At 33.1% G+C, this 17552-nt stretch overlaps 2 protein-coding genes and 1 pseudogene across 3 annotated transcripts; 1 reads left to right on the plus strand and 2 right to left on the minus strand.

The window, feature by feature from the left end:
- Nucleotides 1-4497: 4497 nt before the first annotated feature.
- Nucleotides 4498-6868, plus strand: LOC146723375 (uncharacterized). The gene is made up of 3 exons (XM_085482419.1): nucleotides 4498-4889; nucleotides 5010-5221; nucleotides 6705-6868. Exons 1-3 carry the CDS (start codon nucleotides 4498-4500, stop codon nucleotides 6866-6868), a joined length of 768 nt encoding a protein of 255 aa, XP_085338545.1.
- Nucleotides 6869-7144: 276 nt separating this feature from the next.
- LOC146723376 (uncharacterized) lies at nucleotides 7145-8166 on the minus strand. Its single transcript, XM_085482420.1, has 4 exons — nucleotides 8125-8166; nucleotides 7687-7846; nucleotides 7488-7587; nucleotides 7145-7190 (listed from the first exon to the last, which is right to left on the minus strand). The coding sequence occupies exons 1-4, from the start codon at nucleotides 8164-8166 to the stop codon at nucleotides 7145-7147; spliced, it is 348 nt and encodes a 115-aa protein (XP_085338546.1).
- A 1069-nt stretch (nucleotides 8167-9235) lies between these two features.
- On the minus strand, nucleotides 9236-11085 carry LOC146723377 (uncharacterized; annotated as a pseudogene). The gene is made up of 4 exons (XR_014924616.1): nucleotides 10815-11085; nucleotides 9901-10290; nucleotides 9582-9734; nucleotides 9236-9475 (listed from the first exon to the last, which is right to left on the minus strand). The product of XR_014924616.1 is annotated as an uncharacterized LOC146723377 (transcript).
- Between the last annotated feature and the right edge of the window lie 6467 nt (nucleotides 11086-17552).

Consider the following 17552-nt stretch of genomic DNA (forward strand, 5'->3'; position numbering starts at 1 on the left):
TTTTCTATTCAGTTTAACACGCTCTATCTGCTCATTCGCGGTGGTTCGCGAATTATGGGACACCCTGTATATATATATATATATATATATATATATATATATATATATATATACATATATATATACAGGGTGTCCCATAATTCGCGAATCACCGCGAATGAGCAGATAGAGCGTGTTAAACTGAATAGAAAAGTCCTGTATCATTTTGCAATATTCGCAATAATTATTGAGTTATTAACTAAAATATATATATATATATATATATATATATATATATATATATATATATTACTGATATCTCGATTAATTTATAGTTTGCAAGGAAAATGCATTAAAAAAAAATGAATAATAAAAATCATTTAAATGTGAATATAAAATAGTTTCTGAAAACATATTTTAAATTCAAAATACAAAATAGGCATTTTGCATTTTATATTTCCATTTTAAGTGCATCTTCGTCCTGTTTTGCTGTAATCAATTTTATTAATAAATTTCTTTATATAATTTTGCATATAAATTCTGCAATAGTCGGAAATATTTCACGTGGAAGGAGTTACTTGTTCAATAAGTAATATTATTAGATCTTTAACATATAATGCTATTATTAAAATAAAACATATAATAGTTATTGTAATTATTTAATTTTTTCATTTTGTATAGAGGAGGAATTAGTATTTTCCTTAAAATTAATTAAAATTTTATTATTTGATTCTTTATATTAATTAATACGATTGAATATTATTAATTATATTTTGATAATCATTGATACTCGATTGTATAATTGATTATGAAAAATTTTTATATTTTTGCATTGATTAATTGAATTTTTTAACATTGCTTATCAACATATAAAAATAACTTGCACGTAATACTTTAAAAGTTATAAAGAGTATTAAATATTTTTAAATATTTTAAACAAAATATATTTATATGTATATGTGACATAAATGGTTTCTAAAATAAGTTTTCCTTTTTTGGCAGTGGAAAGACATTTCGTCGTCGAAGGATCTCTCACAAATAATCTATTTTTATGTGTGAGACCTTCGAGTTTCAAAGAAGTATTATTGTAAGAAAGACAAATGCATTCTTGTCTGTTTACTATACATCCGGTATCCCTAATAGAACAGCTTGATAGAATAGCAGAAAGAGAAGTAAAATGTAACCTTAAAATTTATCAATTTCTCTTATTTCTTACAATATATATAAATAATGATCTCTTCTTTTAGCTCTATCAAAATTTTGCTATTAAAACAAAAACAATTATGGCTTCCGGTTCCGGTGAGAGTGTGAGTGACAGGTGTGTGAAAGCGTGGCAGGTATTTGTGAGGAAAGAGTGAGAAAAGGGGTGAGGAGAATAGGAGATAGGAGGTGAGAGGGCGTAGGAAAAAGAGGAGGATAGATTGAAAGGATAGGAGAAGGAAAAGGGGTAAGGAGTTAGGAAATAGAAAGCAGGAAAAGGGGAGACACGTGGACACGTAGACACGTGGAAGAAAGAGAGGAGGTGTAGAGAGAAGGTGCAGATAGAAAGATAGGGAATTCAATAGGGAATTCACTAGGGAATTCACTAGCGAGTTGGAGCGAATTAGAACAGAGAGTAAGTGAATCAAAGAAAGAAAGCGATAAGAGAAAAATGAATAAGGAGGAAAAGAATGTTAGTGAAGAGAATAGTAGAGATAGGAGGATAGAGACTACTAGAGATAGGATGGTTGAAGAAGGGGGAAAGAGGGGAGATGAGGAGGAAGTAAAGAAGAAGGCAGGGAGGCCGAGAAGAGTAGATGAGTTAGCGAAAGAGAGGAGGAGCAGTATGGGATGTATAGAGGATTTCTTGAAAAGGAAAAGGGAAGAAGGGGGAGAGGAGGATAAGGATGAAGAGGAAAGAAGTCTGAGAAGGAGCAAAAAAACAGAAAGGCTGAACAGAGAAGTAGGGGGATAGAAAAGGAGGAGTTAAAGAGGATGATGGAGGAGATAGGAGAGAAGATTACAGAGAAGTTGGGTGAGGAAATAAGAAAATTGAAGATTGAAATATGGAAAAAGGAGGGGGAATGGAGAGAGGAAAGAAAAGAAATGGGAAAAAAGATAGAAAGACTGGAGGAAAGGGTGATAGAGTTGGAGGCAAGAATAGAGAAGAGAAGTAAAAAGGAAGAAAGAGAAAGAGAGGGGGGAGAAGGAGGGAGTAAGGGGTTAGGTGAGTCAATAATGGGGAAAATGAGAGACATAGGAAAGAAGTTAGAGTGGAAAGAGAGAGAAGAAAGAAGGAATAACATCGTGATAAGAAGAATAGAAGAAGGGAAGGAAGATGTAAAAGAAAGAGTGGAGAAAATAATGAAAGAAATAGGAGCGAAAACGGAAATAGAATGGATAAGAAGGTTGAAAGGAAAGGAGGGAAAGGAAGGAGAAATGGTGGTTGTAAGACTAGGCAGCAGAGAACAAAAGAGACAGGTAATGGAAAAAAAGAGTCTGTTAAGAGGAAAGAGGGTGAGGATAGAGGACGACCTAACATGGGAGGAAAGAAAGATGAAATGGAGAATAATGGAAATTGCGGAGGAAGAAAAGAGGAAAGGGAACAAGGTGTGGACAAACTACGGTAGGATAAAAATCAATGATGTTTGGTGGAAATGGGAAGAGGAAGAAGAGAGTGCTCAAGAACTGGAAAGGAGAAATTAGAGAAGGAATGGAGAAAATAGAGGTGGAAGAGGGGGGCATGAAGACAAGAATGGAGGAAAAAAAGGGATAGAAGAGGGGAGAAGAGAAGAAGGAAGGAAAGGAGAAGGGAAGAAGAGTAGTAAGAAGAGAAAGGAGGAGGGAGAAAGGGAGACGGAGATAGAAAGAAGAAAGGAGCAAGAGAGAAAGGAAAAAGGAGAAGTAAGAGAGGAATGGAAGATAGGTTTTTGGAATGTGGCAGGGTTGAAAAACAAGGAAGAAAAATTCTGGAAGGAATAGAGGATTGGGAGGTAGTAGGTGATGATGGAAACATGGATAGAGGAAAAGGGGTGGGAGGCGATTAAAAAGAGGTTACCGAAAGGATATAGATGGGAGAAGCAAGCAGCAAAAAAGAGAAAGAAGAAAGGAAGACCGATGGGGGGAATGATCATGGGGGTAAAGGAGGAGAGGGGAAGGATAAAAGTATCAGGAATGGGAGAAAAGGCGGAGGGAATAATGATGGCGGATTTAGAGGTAGGAAGAGAGAAGTGGAGGGTAATAGGTATATACATTAACGGGGACATGGAAAGGAAAATGGAGGAAATGAAGGAATGGATGGAAGAGAAAGAAGAAGACAAATGGACGATTTTAGGAGGAGATTTCAACGCAAGGACAGGTAGAAGGGGGGGAGTGATAGGAGGAGAGGAGGAAGAGGAAAGAAGATCGAAGGACAAGAAGGTAAATGAGGATGGGAGGAAGTTGATAAAAGAGCTAGAAGAAGTGGGATGGGGAATTTTTAACGGAGGGATTAGAGGGGATAGGGAGGGGGAGTACACATATATAGGAGGAAGAGGGGAATCGGTGATAGACTATGTGGTGGGAGAGGATAGAGTAAAGGAAAAGATAAAGAGAATGGAGGTGGGAGATAACATAGAGTCGGACCATCACCCTTTGATTGTAACGTTAGAAAGAAGAGGAGGTGCTGAAAATGGGAAAAGGAAGAAAGGAAAAGGAATAAGAAAAAAGGGGAGATGGACGAAGAGGGGAGGAGAAAGAATAAGAGAGGAAATAGAATGGGGAGAGGGGTGGAAAGAGGGAATAGAAGAGGAGCTAGAGGAAAAAATAGGAAGGATAGAAGAGGAATTGAGAGAAGGAGAAAAAGAGAGTGGAGAAGGAAAAAGAAAGGGTGGTGAAATGAGGAATGTGAGGAAAAGAGGAAAGAAGTGAGGAGAAAGCTAAGGGAATGGAGGAAGAAAGGAGGAGGAGGAGAAGGATACAGAAAGAAAGGGCAGAATATAAGCTAATGTGTAAAGAAAAAGGGAGGAGGAGAGGATAAGATGGTACAAGGAAGCGATAGAGGCAAGAACGGAAGGAGAGGTATGGAAAATTATAAACAGGGAAAGGAAGAAGAGAGAAGGAGTGAATGAGGAGATAAAAGCGGAAGAGTGGAAGGAATATTTCATGGACTTATTGGGAGGGGTAGAGGTTAAAGTTGTAAGAGGAGGAAAAGAGAAAAGGGAGAGGGATGAGGAGCAGGAGATAAGCAGGGGGGAAGTAAAGAGGATATTGGGAAAATTGAAGAAAGGAAAAGCAGCGGAAAAAGATGGGATACCGAGTGAGGTATGGAAATATGGAGGAGAGAGGGTAGAAGAGTGGGTATGGGAAATGTGCAACAGAGTCTGGAGAGGGGAAGGATGGCCGGAGAGGTGGAAAGAGGGGATAATAGTACCACTGTTAAAAAAGGGAACGGGGAATAGGGTGGAAAACTACAGAGGGGTGACTTGGATGCCAACGTTATATAAGGTGTATGTGGGGATTCTAACAGAAAGGTTAAAGGAGGAAATAGCGAGGGGGAATATGTTGCCGGAAAGTCAAACAGGCTTTAGGAAGGGAATGGGGGTGATTGACAGTATATATGTGCTAAACTACCTGATCAATAAAAAAGTGAAGAAGAAGGGAGGTAAGGTAGTAGCGGCCTTCATAGATCTGAAGGCGGCGTTTGACTCAGTGGATAGGGAGGTGTTAATGGAGGCGATAAGGAAGAGGGGGGTAAGAGAAGGGTTAAGTAGTAGGATAGAAGAGGTATACAAGGAAACGAGGAGTAAAGTAAGAGCGGGGAAGGAGGAAGGAGAAAACTTCTGGACGGCAAGGGGTGTGAGGCAAGGTTGTCCAATGAGCCCACACTTGTTCAATTTGTTGATAGCGGATATAGAGGAAGTGCTGAAAAAAGGAGGCTGGGGAGGAGTAAAGTTGGGAGGGGAAAAAGTGCACTGCTTGGCATATGCTGATGACATAATGTTGTTGGCGGAGGAGGAGGAGGGGATGATACATATGTTGGGGAAAATGGAAAATTACATGGATATAAAAAGGCTAAAGGTAAATGTGGACAAGACAAAAATAATGAGGTTTAGAAAGGGGGAAGGAAGAATGAGGAAAATGGAGTGGAGATGGAAAGGGAAAAAATTAGAGGAAGTGAAAGAGTTCAAGTATCTAGGATATAAGTTACAAAGGAATGGAGGACAGGAGGCGCAGGTGAGGGGCAGAGTGAGGAAAGCAGGAGCGGTGATGAGACAAGTATGGAGTATGGGAAAGAGAAGATTTGCAGGAGACTGGATGAAAAGAGTATGGTTAATGGAAAGGTTGGTGGGAACGGTGATGGAGTATGGGGCGGAAATATGGGGGTGGAAGGAGAGGAGAGAAGTAGAGGCAATGCAGGAAAGATGGATTAGGTGGACGCTAGGAGTAGATTGGTGTACGCCGGGGTATATGGTAAGAGAAGAGATAGGAAAGGATAAATTCAGGATAAGAGCAGGAAGAAGAGCGATAGGGTATGAGAAAAAATTAGAGGAAGGAATGGGAGGAAGTTTAGCGAGGAAATGCTATGAGGAGATGAAGGAGAGGGTAAAGGAAGGAAAGGAGAAAACGGTGTGGGAGGAGGAGAGGGCAAAATTTTTTGAAGGAAGGGGGATAGAAGAGAGGGAGATGGAGGAAAAAAGAGAAAGGGGGGAGGAAGTATATGAGGGATGGGAGCAGAAGGACAGAGAAAGGCAAAAGGAGGAAAGATGGGAGAAGATAAGAGAGTCGAGATACAATAGATGGTATGGAGAATGGAAGGAGGAGGGTTTACCGGAATACTTGAGAAAGGGTTGGGGGGAAAGCAGATGGAGAAGGATAGTGAGGTATAGAATGAACAATGAAATGAGGGGGGCGAGATACTGGGAAGAGGAGGGGAAAAGAAGATGCAGACTATGTGGGATGGAAGATGAAACTTGGGAACATGTAATAGGAGAATGTGGGGGAGAGGGGAATAAGGGAAACTGGTGGGAAAAAATGAGGGAAATACTGCAAGAAGGAGGAGAGGGAGAAGGATGGATGAGGGAATTAGAGAAAAAGAGGATGGAGGGGAGGGTGGAAGGGGAAGAGGAGGAAGGAGGTATGAGGAGAATGTGTGAAAGTATGAATGAGGTGTTGGGGAATGTATGGGGAACTGGAAGCCGAGGCGAAGCGAGAAATAGGTTAGGGACAGCTCTTTCTCTCTCTTAATTAGTAAATAGGTAGATTAAGTTAGAGATAAGATAATTGTAAGATAGATGTAAGAGTAGAATGTAAGAGTAGTCTATAAGTTAAGATTGTAAGAAATTTGTAAGGTTTGGGTACGCTCCTCAAAAGCGCCTTTAATCCCTGAGGGGGCAAATAAAGTATTGATTGATAAAACAAAAACAATTATTTATAATAATACATATTTATAATACATATTTATAATATATATTTATAATAAAACATTTTTGTATATAATTGTAATAATTTACGGCCCTGCACAGCACGTAATATTGCTGCAATATTGTAGTAATATTGCAATATTGCAGTAATATTATGTAGTAATATTGCAATAATGTTGCAGTGATATTGCTGCAATATATTATGTCCGCGAAAATCCATCACATTAATATTTCAGCAATATCATAGTAATATTTCAGTGATGTCACAGTAATATTTCATTGATATCGTAGTAATATTGTAGCGAGAGTGCAATAATAGTTATAAATGTCACTGCAATATTTCAGCAATATCACAGTGGTATTTCAGTGACACCGATTACAGCACTGTAATATTGCGGAAATATTTCTACAATATTACTTCCAAGGAGACCGTCGCAATTCGCCAATTACCAATAAAAGCTTATACATGTATTCTAGATTTGACGAGCCTAATAACGAATAAGGTATAAATCTTTAGAATCGGTGATTGGCAAGTTGCAACAGTCTCCTTGTTAGTGTATAGGTTTTTATAGCCTTATGTGTAATATAGACATAAAATAAATTTATTAAAAATCGACATCTTTTTATTTTATTTTTTTATTAGATAATTATAAGTTATTATATAAAAGTTATTATATTGTATAAGTAATTATATAAAAAGTAAAGTAGTTATTATGAAATTTTTTAATTTTTAATATATTATAAAATATATTATTATATTATTAATAAAATATATTATTATATTATTATATATTATTACTCTCCTCGGCGTTCTGCTTCTCCTGCTTACATCTAAAAGAAAAAATCAAATGTATAATATAAATAATATAAAGTAAAGTAGGGCGAACATTTTACGTCAAATATGATTTATTCTTTTTATAGTTTTAATATAGTATTTTTATAGTCTTTACTTAATTGGTTGAAAATAATGAAAAAATATGATAATAAAGAAATTATTTTTAAATGCTCTTTGGAGATGATAACGAACAAAACTAATAATGGTAAATTTAATTTGAAGTGGCTCTCTTATATACAACAAATTATACAAATTTAATTAAAAATTGTATGTAATTAAATTAATTATATTACTTTTTTCGTGCTAAGCGTACAGGTCCATTAGCTAGCCACTTTCCAATTTGTTTCTCCACTGCGTCTTGTTTTGCCTCATTTTCACAGGTAGTTACTGCTTCTGAAAAATGTAATGTTCAATACGAAATAATTTTTCGTTAATGTTAAAAACAGAATTACAGATAAACATTCAAATGATGAAATAAAAACAGAGGTTTACCAATTATACATGACGATATTTTTAAATCTAAAAAGGCCTTTTTTTTCTGTTTGCCTCGCAAACTAAATTCTTTTGCCAAATCATCCGTAAACATTTTAACCATTATATTATTTGTTAATTCATAAGCGTTTTTTCCACCACGCTTCATAAGTATTTTTACCTGCAAAAAATTGTTTTGTGAAAACAATATTTTACAATCATTTTTCTGGTAAGAATTTTTAGTATGAAGTATAAAAATTATTTTTGTAAGCTCAAATCACACACATTAGATCTTATAACATTTTAATATTCAAACATATTAAAATGCGCAACTTATTTATAGAAAAAAACATATATAAAAGCAGCTTCGCAACAATTGTAAGATTCTTTAATATAATTGGTTTATACATTTAGATCCGGCAGGAACGGGTAAGAACCAATTGTATTAAAGAATCTTACAACATCAGTAGCAAAGCTACTTTTTCTGCTAAACGCAGCCATTGATTGGATAAGATCTTAAGATGATTAAATATAAAATCAGACTAAATACCAGCTATAGTATACTATATTTATTTTAAAAAGAGCCCAGAAATGTTTTTAGAAAGTTTATAACACAAATTAGTACGGAGTTATTAGAATCATAAAACCACAAGCATAAAATTCCAAGAGAAATGTGTCATATGCAATATAATAATTCAACATGCTTTTGTACCATGTCCTCTTACGTTTTTTTACATATTTACTATACCTTTTTACAATTGGATAGTCTGGTAGTACGTGAAAATTTTTTCTTTTCCGCAAGCATGTAAAAAAAGATGTTTATTATTACGAGATGTTGAACTTTTGTTCACACATATGGAATGGAAAAAGTCATTTAAAAAATAAATATTAATGTACAATCAAAATCGAATTAAGAATGTTCTCCAGTCGATATGTGTGTGTGTGTGTGTGTGTGTGTGTGTGTGTGTGTGTGTGTGCGCGTGCGCACGCGCACGTAGTATAACATGTATAAATATATATATAAATATACATATACACATTATGCACTCAAAAATTATATTGAGGAATGATATTTAACGAGGAACATCTAATATTGGAGAATAAAAAATGGACTATTTCTTAGGGCCATTCCACAATGTGTTGCAAATAAATGTCCCGTCACCAGTCCCAACACACACACAGAGAGAGAGAGAGAGAGAGAGAGAGAGAGAGAGAGGGAGAGAGGGTATTTGCTCCAATTTAATTAGAGCTAATGCTTTGTTGCGACTGGCGGCAGGGCATTGGCAACGCATTGTGGAATAGTCCTTATGAAAATATAAGTTTTCTTATCTGTTACAAATAAAAAAACGAAATCCGGAGCATAACTTTACACAGAAAATTAAAACTGAATATTTTAATTTATTTAATTCCTTTTCATAAATGTTTTTGTTAGAAATCATATCTAGAATCTAATTTTCATATAGAGAAAATAATATTAGATCTAAATGCAAAATATTCCATTTTTTTTACATGTAACACATAAATTAATACATAAGACTTTGAAAATAAAATTTTATAAATAATGAAATACTTATACCGTTGCTTTCTTAAACTCGATAGAATTCGTCAATTTCTTTTCCAGTAATTGAAGATTGTTGGAATCTTTTAATGGTATCATTTTATTGATATCGTCAATGGCTTCAGAATTGCAATTTTCATTAGCAATGGCTTCATTTACTTTTTTTTCGTCTCTTATCCCAATAAACTTCCACATTTGTGCCAACTCATGTAATATAGCATTGTTTTTTTTTTACATTTTCTTCTTGTAATCCTAAATGTATACGTATATATATGAACGTATATATGAATTAATAAATATAAGTTTCGAAGTTTCTAATAATAATAATAATAGTAACAGAAAATAGTATAACACGCACCAATGATGTAATTGAGTTTTTCGTCCGTGGTGAGAAACTTATAATGTGTGTGTTGATTCTCCGCAGCTTCAGGTTGACCGATTGAAATGCTTTTTATGTTTGCACGCTGTGTATCTGTAATATCAACTGCAGAATTCAATTTTGTATTACAAACTAAAATAAAACAAATTTTAAATTCTTACTATTTGAAAATTCCTTTGATAAGCAATAGCAAATTTGTTTAATGAGTACTTGGATTCTCACAAAATATAATGAAATAGTAAACATGAAAAATTTATTGTATCTCTGTATTATATTTAGAAAAAAACAGTGAATTTACCGGGAATGTTTTCAATATCAGCTAGAATATACGATTCTTCTTGGATCGACATTTCTGTCGAATCGGAAAGTGTTTTATTACTGCCGCGGGATATTAGTGTAGTAGATTTCTTTACATTAGGAACTTTATCCACATTTTTCTCTTTCCTATTTGGAAGTTGAGGAAATTTTGTCATATTTTTCGGCAATTTTGCTGGCAATTTCAGGCTTTTAGGTATTGCTTTTACATCAGTCTTTTTAATGATATCTTGTTCATCTTGTTCATTTTCGCTATCTGATATTAATACCTTTCGTTTTCTTTCATGTCTGCTTTTTTTTAATTTTTCATCGTCGTCAATATCTGACACCATCTGTGCATATTTTACTCTTTCCTTTGCTGTTGCTAAGTCATCTGAAATTAAGAATATTACAGTACAATCTCACATTTATAAAATTGGTTAAACTTATTTGCATATATTTATTAGTTTGTTTATGAAAACTAAATTAATTTTTGCGTTTTTTATGTATGTCTAAATAAAACTTTTTTCTTATATTTATGATCGAGTAAATCTAAAGACAACACTTTACTCTGTTTCGTACTTTGTTTACTTGCGACGAGTTTGTAATGAAAGTTTAAAATATTTTATTGCATGAAATGTATAAAATGGACACAGGCATAAGAAGGTAATGCGATATAACATATTCAGTATTAGGAATCTGCTACATATATAATATATGCATATATTCTTTTTATCTCAGGGAGAAATAACAACATCGACAAAGTCTAATAGACGTCGATTTGATTTATTTCTCTCTGGGATAAAGTGATCGCGATGTTTTTTGATCAGCAATACAGCAATTTAATTAAATCAATATTTCACTGACATACAAGTAATAAGTATGTTTATACAAAATTTAATAATAAATGCCACTTACCGACGGCTTTTCCATATTCTGCTACTATAGGCAATTCTATCCAATTATTTCCAATATCCTCAGCATCTTGAATGGCTTCCTCAATTTCATCATTTAAATAAGGTGGCCATTTACATATCTGTTTCTGTTCATCGATCCATTTAACAGGGACTGCTAATATCCCATCCTCAAACTCAACGACTTTATACATGACGAATTATTATAGGGCTCACACTCCTGTATAATTGTTCGTAAAATGTTTCATAAACAAACATAGAAATGCACATATTGTAATAGAAAATGTGCAACTATCGAATCCACTGTGATATTTAACTTGTAAAACATACGCTTTTGCCGGCGCATCACAAATCAAACCTTTGATTTTAATATCGTACACGTTGTTATTATAAATAATACCATTATTTATTAACAAAATAGCTTCGTTTATAAACATTTCTAAAAATATATTTGAATCATTAGGTTTGCCTTCTCCATAGTATATGCCAATCACGTAAATTTCTTTAGAAACGGTATCGGAACACAATATTGGCCACATGCTTTTTTCCGAAGATTTAGCTATCGTTGCCCCGTCAATATTTATAAACAAATTGATGTTCTTGTCTTCTATAAAACCTATATGTACGCGCTTTTTTATAATAGTTAAGACCACTTTTTCTAAGCCATTATGCCAATATTGTCCTTCACCCATTGGGTATAATAGTGTAAACCTAGGGGTCTTAAGAAGACATCTACAATCTTTAGGAAATATTTTAGTTAAATATTTTCTGAGAATTCGCAAAAGTGCATTGACGGAATTAGCTGATGGTTTAAATTCTTTGACCCATTCAGTGAAAGCTGATACAAATGTATCAGTAGTAACTGACTCTTCAGTTTCATTTAATTGAAAATCCAATTCGACTTCATCTTCAGATTCGTCTAACGCGTCTTCTAGTGATTCGTCATCGCTTGAAAAAGATGGATATTCGTCACTGATGATAATACTATCAATTTCATTATTAACAGAGTTTTCTACTGCCGCTAAACATTGTGTGAAATCTCTATCAGAATACATATCATCATAAAGAACAAGCTCTTGTGCATTTGGACAATTTGTGTCACTATCTTTATTTTTAGATTGCGTAAATAGTTCATCATTGGAACACAATGTTTCTTTCATAATTCTATGCAAATCGAATGCAGTTTTTTGTTGTATTAAGCGGCGATTGTGTCTATCTGAATATAAACGATCGAGTTTCCCTATTCGGTCCATATTCTATATGAAAGATAATATCTTTGTAAATAATTTATCTGAAAACGATTTTCCATTGTTATTTAAGAAGTTTCAGTACTCGCGATTCATTCGAATGTGGATAAAGACAAACAAAATTTTAATAAGCAATCTTACACAATACCTTTGATTAAATTGTATTTTATAAAAAGCAACGTTTCTTTTTCAAAAAAGTAACGGTAAATTTCGACTAAAAATACGATAATTGTTATTAACAATTCCCCAAAAACAGATTTTGCGAAATAAAAATAGTGCAAATAAAAATTGATGATTTGATTTTAATATACATACGATAGTTTATTTAATTTGCGATATTTTGCAAGTTCAGAAAAAATGAATGATCGATAATATTTATAAGTTAAGAAATGTAAAATTATTTAAATTATATAAATTTTTCAATATTCATGCATGCTTTTGTAATTAATATGGTTATCGTACATTAAAATCATTGATGACATTTTCTTAATAAAATTGGTACTATTTTTAATTCAGAAAATTGTTTTTATAAAATTGTTAATAACAATCGTATTTTTAGTTGCAATTTTCTGTTATTATTTTTTTCTGTCAGAAAGGAACATTGCTTTTTAAAATATAGAAATTAATCTATTGCATTATTTTAAGATTATTTTAAAATTTTGTTTATCTCTACATTCTATAATGAGTTGCGAATACTGAAACTCTTTGAATTATAGACATCGACGTATTTTACAGATTTATTAGGAGTGTTATTAATGATAACTTACAATTAACAACAACTAAGAATAATGAAGGAAATAGGAAGAATAAAATAGGTATTTCTCTTGCTAATAGATATAGAATCGAAGTATATTCGATATTATTGTGAAACATTTCAAAAACATCTTTCTAGTTGATTAATATTTCTCAAGTTCTAAGTATATAATTGATATAAATTTTATAAAACAAATAATATTTTATTTATTTTAAAGAATTATAATATAAAAATATTTTAAAGAATATAAAGATAATAAAGATCGACTTTTTGATTTTTATTTTATAAGCACAATTTCAACTACAATGTCAATAATTCTTCAAAAAATTATAAAAATTATTACCGTTTTAAAATACCAAAAAAATTTGACTAATCTTTTAGAAATTATTCAAAAATTGATATTACATTTTTATTTTACATGTGTATAACATATTGTCACTAATATATTTTTTACTTTTCCAGATTTTCTATACCATTACCTTGAGAGAACACAAAGGTTTCTATAATATTACATTTGCAGATACGTTATGAGACTGCAAAATTTATAATCTTGATAATTTATTTTGTTTTATTTATCTTATTACACTCTTGAAAATTATAAGTTTACAATTTTTATAACAGCTGTCTGACTCAAAAGAACTCATCATTTCAGAAAACGCGATAGGAATTCTTAACAGTTGTCAAATTTTCTATAGGTTTTACATAGGTAATTCAAAACTTAATCCTATAGTTTGAAATTTTTCTGGACGATAGTTGAAGTTGATAACATGAGAACCTACTGAAACATCAACAAAACACCGATGACGAATTATGATAATTTTTTATACAATAAAAAGTAAAATGATGCTCATGACTTTAATCATTTATAAATAACTTGTGTATCTAGTTTCTCCAATTAAAAAAATTTTTAATAGAATATATTAAAATATTTATGCATATATATTTTATTCTTTACTGCTTCAATCGATTGATGAATATTTGTTAATGTTTTTTGGATGTTTCATGCAATCGACATTAACTATATAATGTACAGAAAAGTCTGAAACAAAATAGAATTAGGTTCTGCATTATTTACTTAAAGCCTATATAAAGATTGACAATTGTAAAAAATTTTTATCCAGTTTTGTGAAATGACGAGTTCTCTTGGATGCACATCAGACATATCACAAAAATTGTAAACTTACATAATACATAATATCTTTAGTAGTGTAAAATGTGCAGTAAAAGATGAATAAAAAGAATTAATTACCAAGGTTAAAAATTTTTCAATCTTATTTTAACGTGTCTGCAATGTTGCAAATGTAACATTATAGAAAGAACCTTTCTGTAATCAGGGTGGTAATGGTGTGGAAAATCTGGAAAAGTGGAAAACATATTAATGACAATATGTTAATTATATACATGTAAAGTAAAAATGTTCCAGGCTGTCACCAAAATTTTAAACTATTACACAAGATTAAAAATTTTTCACACTTTTTTCCCGTAAGCATTAAATAAATCATTTAGAAGCTAATTCTAGTTATTAAATAAATTTTTAAGTAATACAATTATTCATAAATGATTAAAGGATGTCTTGCGCATTGTGTTCGTTAATTGTGAAATATAAATTGGCTGCAGAAAAATGTCACACATAAAAAAGACTGAGAGTTTCAATAAATGTACCTTAAAGGTACATATATTAAATAATATACGTATATAGATAATAGATCTCATAATAATTTACCAAAAACATATATAAAATAGATCATTTTTATATATTATATATAATAATCCTCACATAATTTTTGAGACTGGAAATCCATGTGTGGTATTTCTATGATATATGAGAAACCTATTCCACATTAAATTTTATTTCGTCACTCTATTATAACATTTACATATACAATATATTGTATATATCAACGCAATCTGATATGCTAATACCTGGAAAATGAGTTCATTAATTATTTCAGAAACTGCATATTCAGAATGTAAAAAAAAACGAAGAATATAAACACGACAAAACATAACAAAAATTTCGAATCTTTCCATTATTCTCATTCCTTTCATATATAATATACATCGTGACAATAAAGAGAAACATAAATATATTATAATACGTACAGGAGAGACAAAAAGATATTAGATATACATACCCAGCAAACACCGATATATAATTGTTACATTGCTATAATAAAACGGAATATAACACGCAATATAACGCAAATGTACTACGTTATATACACGTTAGGAGTAATTTCCTACTCATATAAATTACAGATATATAACGTTAATGTAACACATAAATAACATGTTATATAACTTTAAAAAGAATTATAAAATAATTCTATAACTGCAATATAAATTACAGAATTGTTATAAAGCTATTATGTATGTGTTATAAAGCTGTTATATTTATGTAATAAGACTTTTATGTTTACTTGTTACTAAATTGTTACATATTTAATTGAGAATAAAAATTTTAATTATTACATATTTATTACAAACGCGAATACTACAAATATTAAATTCTTTAATTAATTTCAAGCAAAATTAAATAAAATTTTATTTAATTTTGCTTGAAATTAATTAAAGAATTTGATATTTGTAGTATTCGCGTTTGTAATAAATATGTAATAATTAAAATTTTTATTCTCAATTAAATATTTAATTGTTGTAACAAATATGCAATTATTACAATTTTTATTTTTATTATAAGGTGTTAATATACATAAGTAATATACATAAGTTTCTATATAAAGAACTCTTTTTTATTTATAAAATTTATATTTTTCATGACATATGACGTTTTATATTTATAAAACGAAATTTATATTTTTCATTACATTCAATTCAATTCAATACTTTATTTGCCCCCTCAGGGATTAAAGGCGCTTTTGAGGAGCGTACCCAAACCTTACAATTTTCTTACAATCTTAACTTATAGACTACTCTTACATTCTACTCTTACATCTATCTTACAATTATCTTATCTCTAACTTAATCTACCTATTTACTAATTAAGAGAGAGAAAGAGCTGTCCCTAACCTATTCCTCGCTTCGCCTCGGCTTCCAGTTCCCCATACATTCCCCAACACCTCATTCATACTTTCACACATTCTCCTCATACCTCCTTCCTCCTCTTCCCCTTCCACCCTCCCCTCCATCCTCTTTTTCTCTAATTCCCTCATCCACCCTTCTCCCTCTCCTCCTTCTTGCAGTATTTCCCTCATTTTTTCCCACCAGTTTCCCTTATTCCCCTCTCCCCCACATTCTCCCATTACATGTTCCCAAGTTTCATCTTCCATCCCACATAATCTGCATCTTCTTTTCCCCTCCTCTTCCCAGTATCTCGCCCCCCTCATTTCATTGTTCATTCTATACCTCACTATCCTTCTCCATCTGCTTTCCCCCCATCCCTTTCTCAAGTATTCCGGTAAACCCTCCTCCTTCCATTCTCCATACCATCTATTGTATCTCGACTCTCTTATCTTCTCCCATCTTTCCTCCTTTTGCCTTTCTCTGTCCTTCTGCTCCCATCCCTTATATACTTCCTCCCCCCTTTCTCTTTTTTCCTCCATCTCCCTCTCTTCTATCCCCCTTCCTTCAAAAAATTTTGCCCTCTCTTCCTCCCACACCGTTTTCTCCTTTCCTTCCTTTACCCTCTCCTTCATCTCCTCATAGCATTTCCTCGCTAAACTTCCTCCCATTCCCTCCTCTAATTTTCTCTCATACCCTATCGCTCTTCTTCCTGCTCTTATCCTGAATTTATCCTTTCCTATCTCTTCTCTTACCATATACCCCGGCGTACACCAATCTACTCCTAACGTCCACCTAATCCATCTTTCCTGCATTGCCTCTACTTCTCTCCTCTCCTTCCACCCCCATATTTCCGCCCCATACTCCATCACCGTTCCCACCAACCTTTCCATTAACCATACTCTTTTCATCCAGTCTCCTGCAAATCTTCTCTTTCCCATACCCCATACTTGTCTCATCACCGCTCCTGCTTTCCTCACTCTGTCCCTCACCTGCGCCTCCTGTCCTCCATTCCTTTGTAACTTATATCCTAGATACTTGAACTCTTTCACTTCCTCTATTTTTTTCCCTTTCCATCTCCACTCCATTTTCCTCATTCTTCCTCCCCCCCTTTCTAAACCTCATTATTTTTGTCTTATCCACATTTACCTCTAGCCTTTTTTTATCCATGTAATTTTCCATTTTCCCCAACATATGTATCATCCCCTCCTCCTCCTCCGCCAACAACACCATGTCATCCGCATATGCCAAGCAGTGCACTTTTTCCCCTCCCAACTTTACTCCTCCCCAGCCTCCTTTTTTCAGCACTTCCTCTATATCCGCTATCAACAAATTGAACAAGTGTGGGCTCATTGGACAACCTTGCCTCACACCCCTTGCCGTCCAGAAGTTTTCTCCTTCCTCCTTCCCCGCTCTTACTTTACTCCTCGTTTCCTTGTATACCTCTTCTATCCTACTACTTAACCCTTCTCTTACCCCCCTCTTCCTCATCGCCTCCATTAACACCTCCCTATCCACTGAGTCAAACGCCGCCTTCAGATCTATGAAGGCCGCTACTACCTTACCTCCCTTCTTCTTCACTTTTTTATTGATCAGGTAGTTTAGCACATATATACTGTCAATCACCCCCATTCCCTTCCTAAAGCCTGTTTGACTCTCCGGCAACATATTCCCCCTCTCTATTTCCTCCTTTAACCTTTCTGTTAGAATCCCCACATACACC

The sequence above is a fragment of the Nylanderia fulva genome, unplaced genomic scaffold (genome assembly GCF_048542155.1).
Source record: "Nylanderia fulva isolate GAGA-0341 unplaced genomic scaffold, ASM4854215v1 Scaffold200, whole genome shotgun sequence".
Lineage (NCBI taxonomy): Eukaryota > Metazoa > Arthropoda > Insecta > Hymenoptera > Formicidae > Nylanderia > Nylanderia fulva.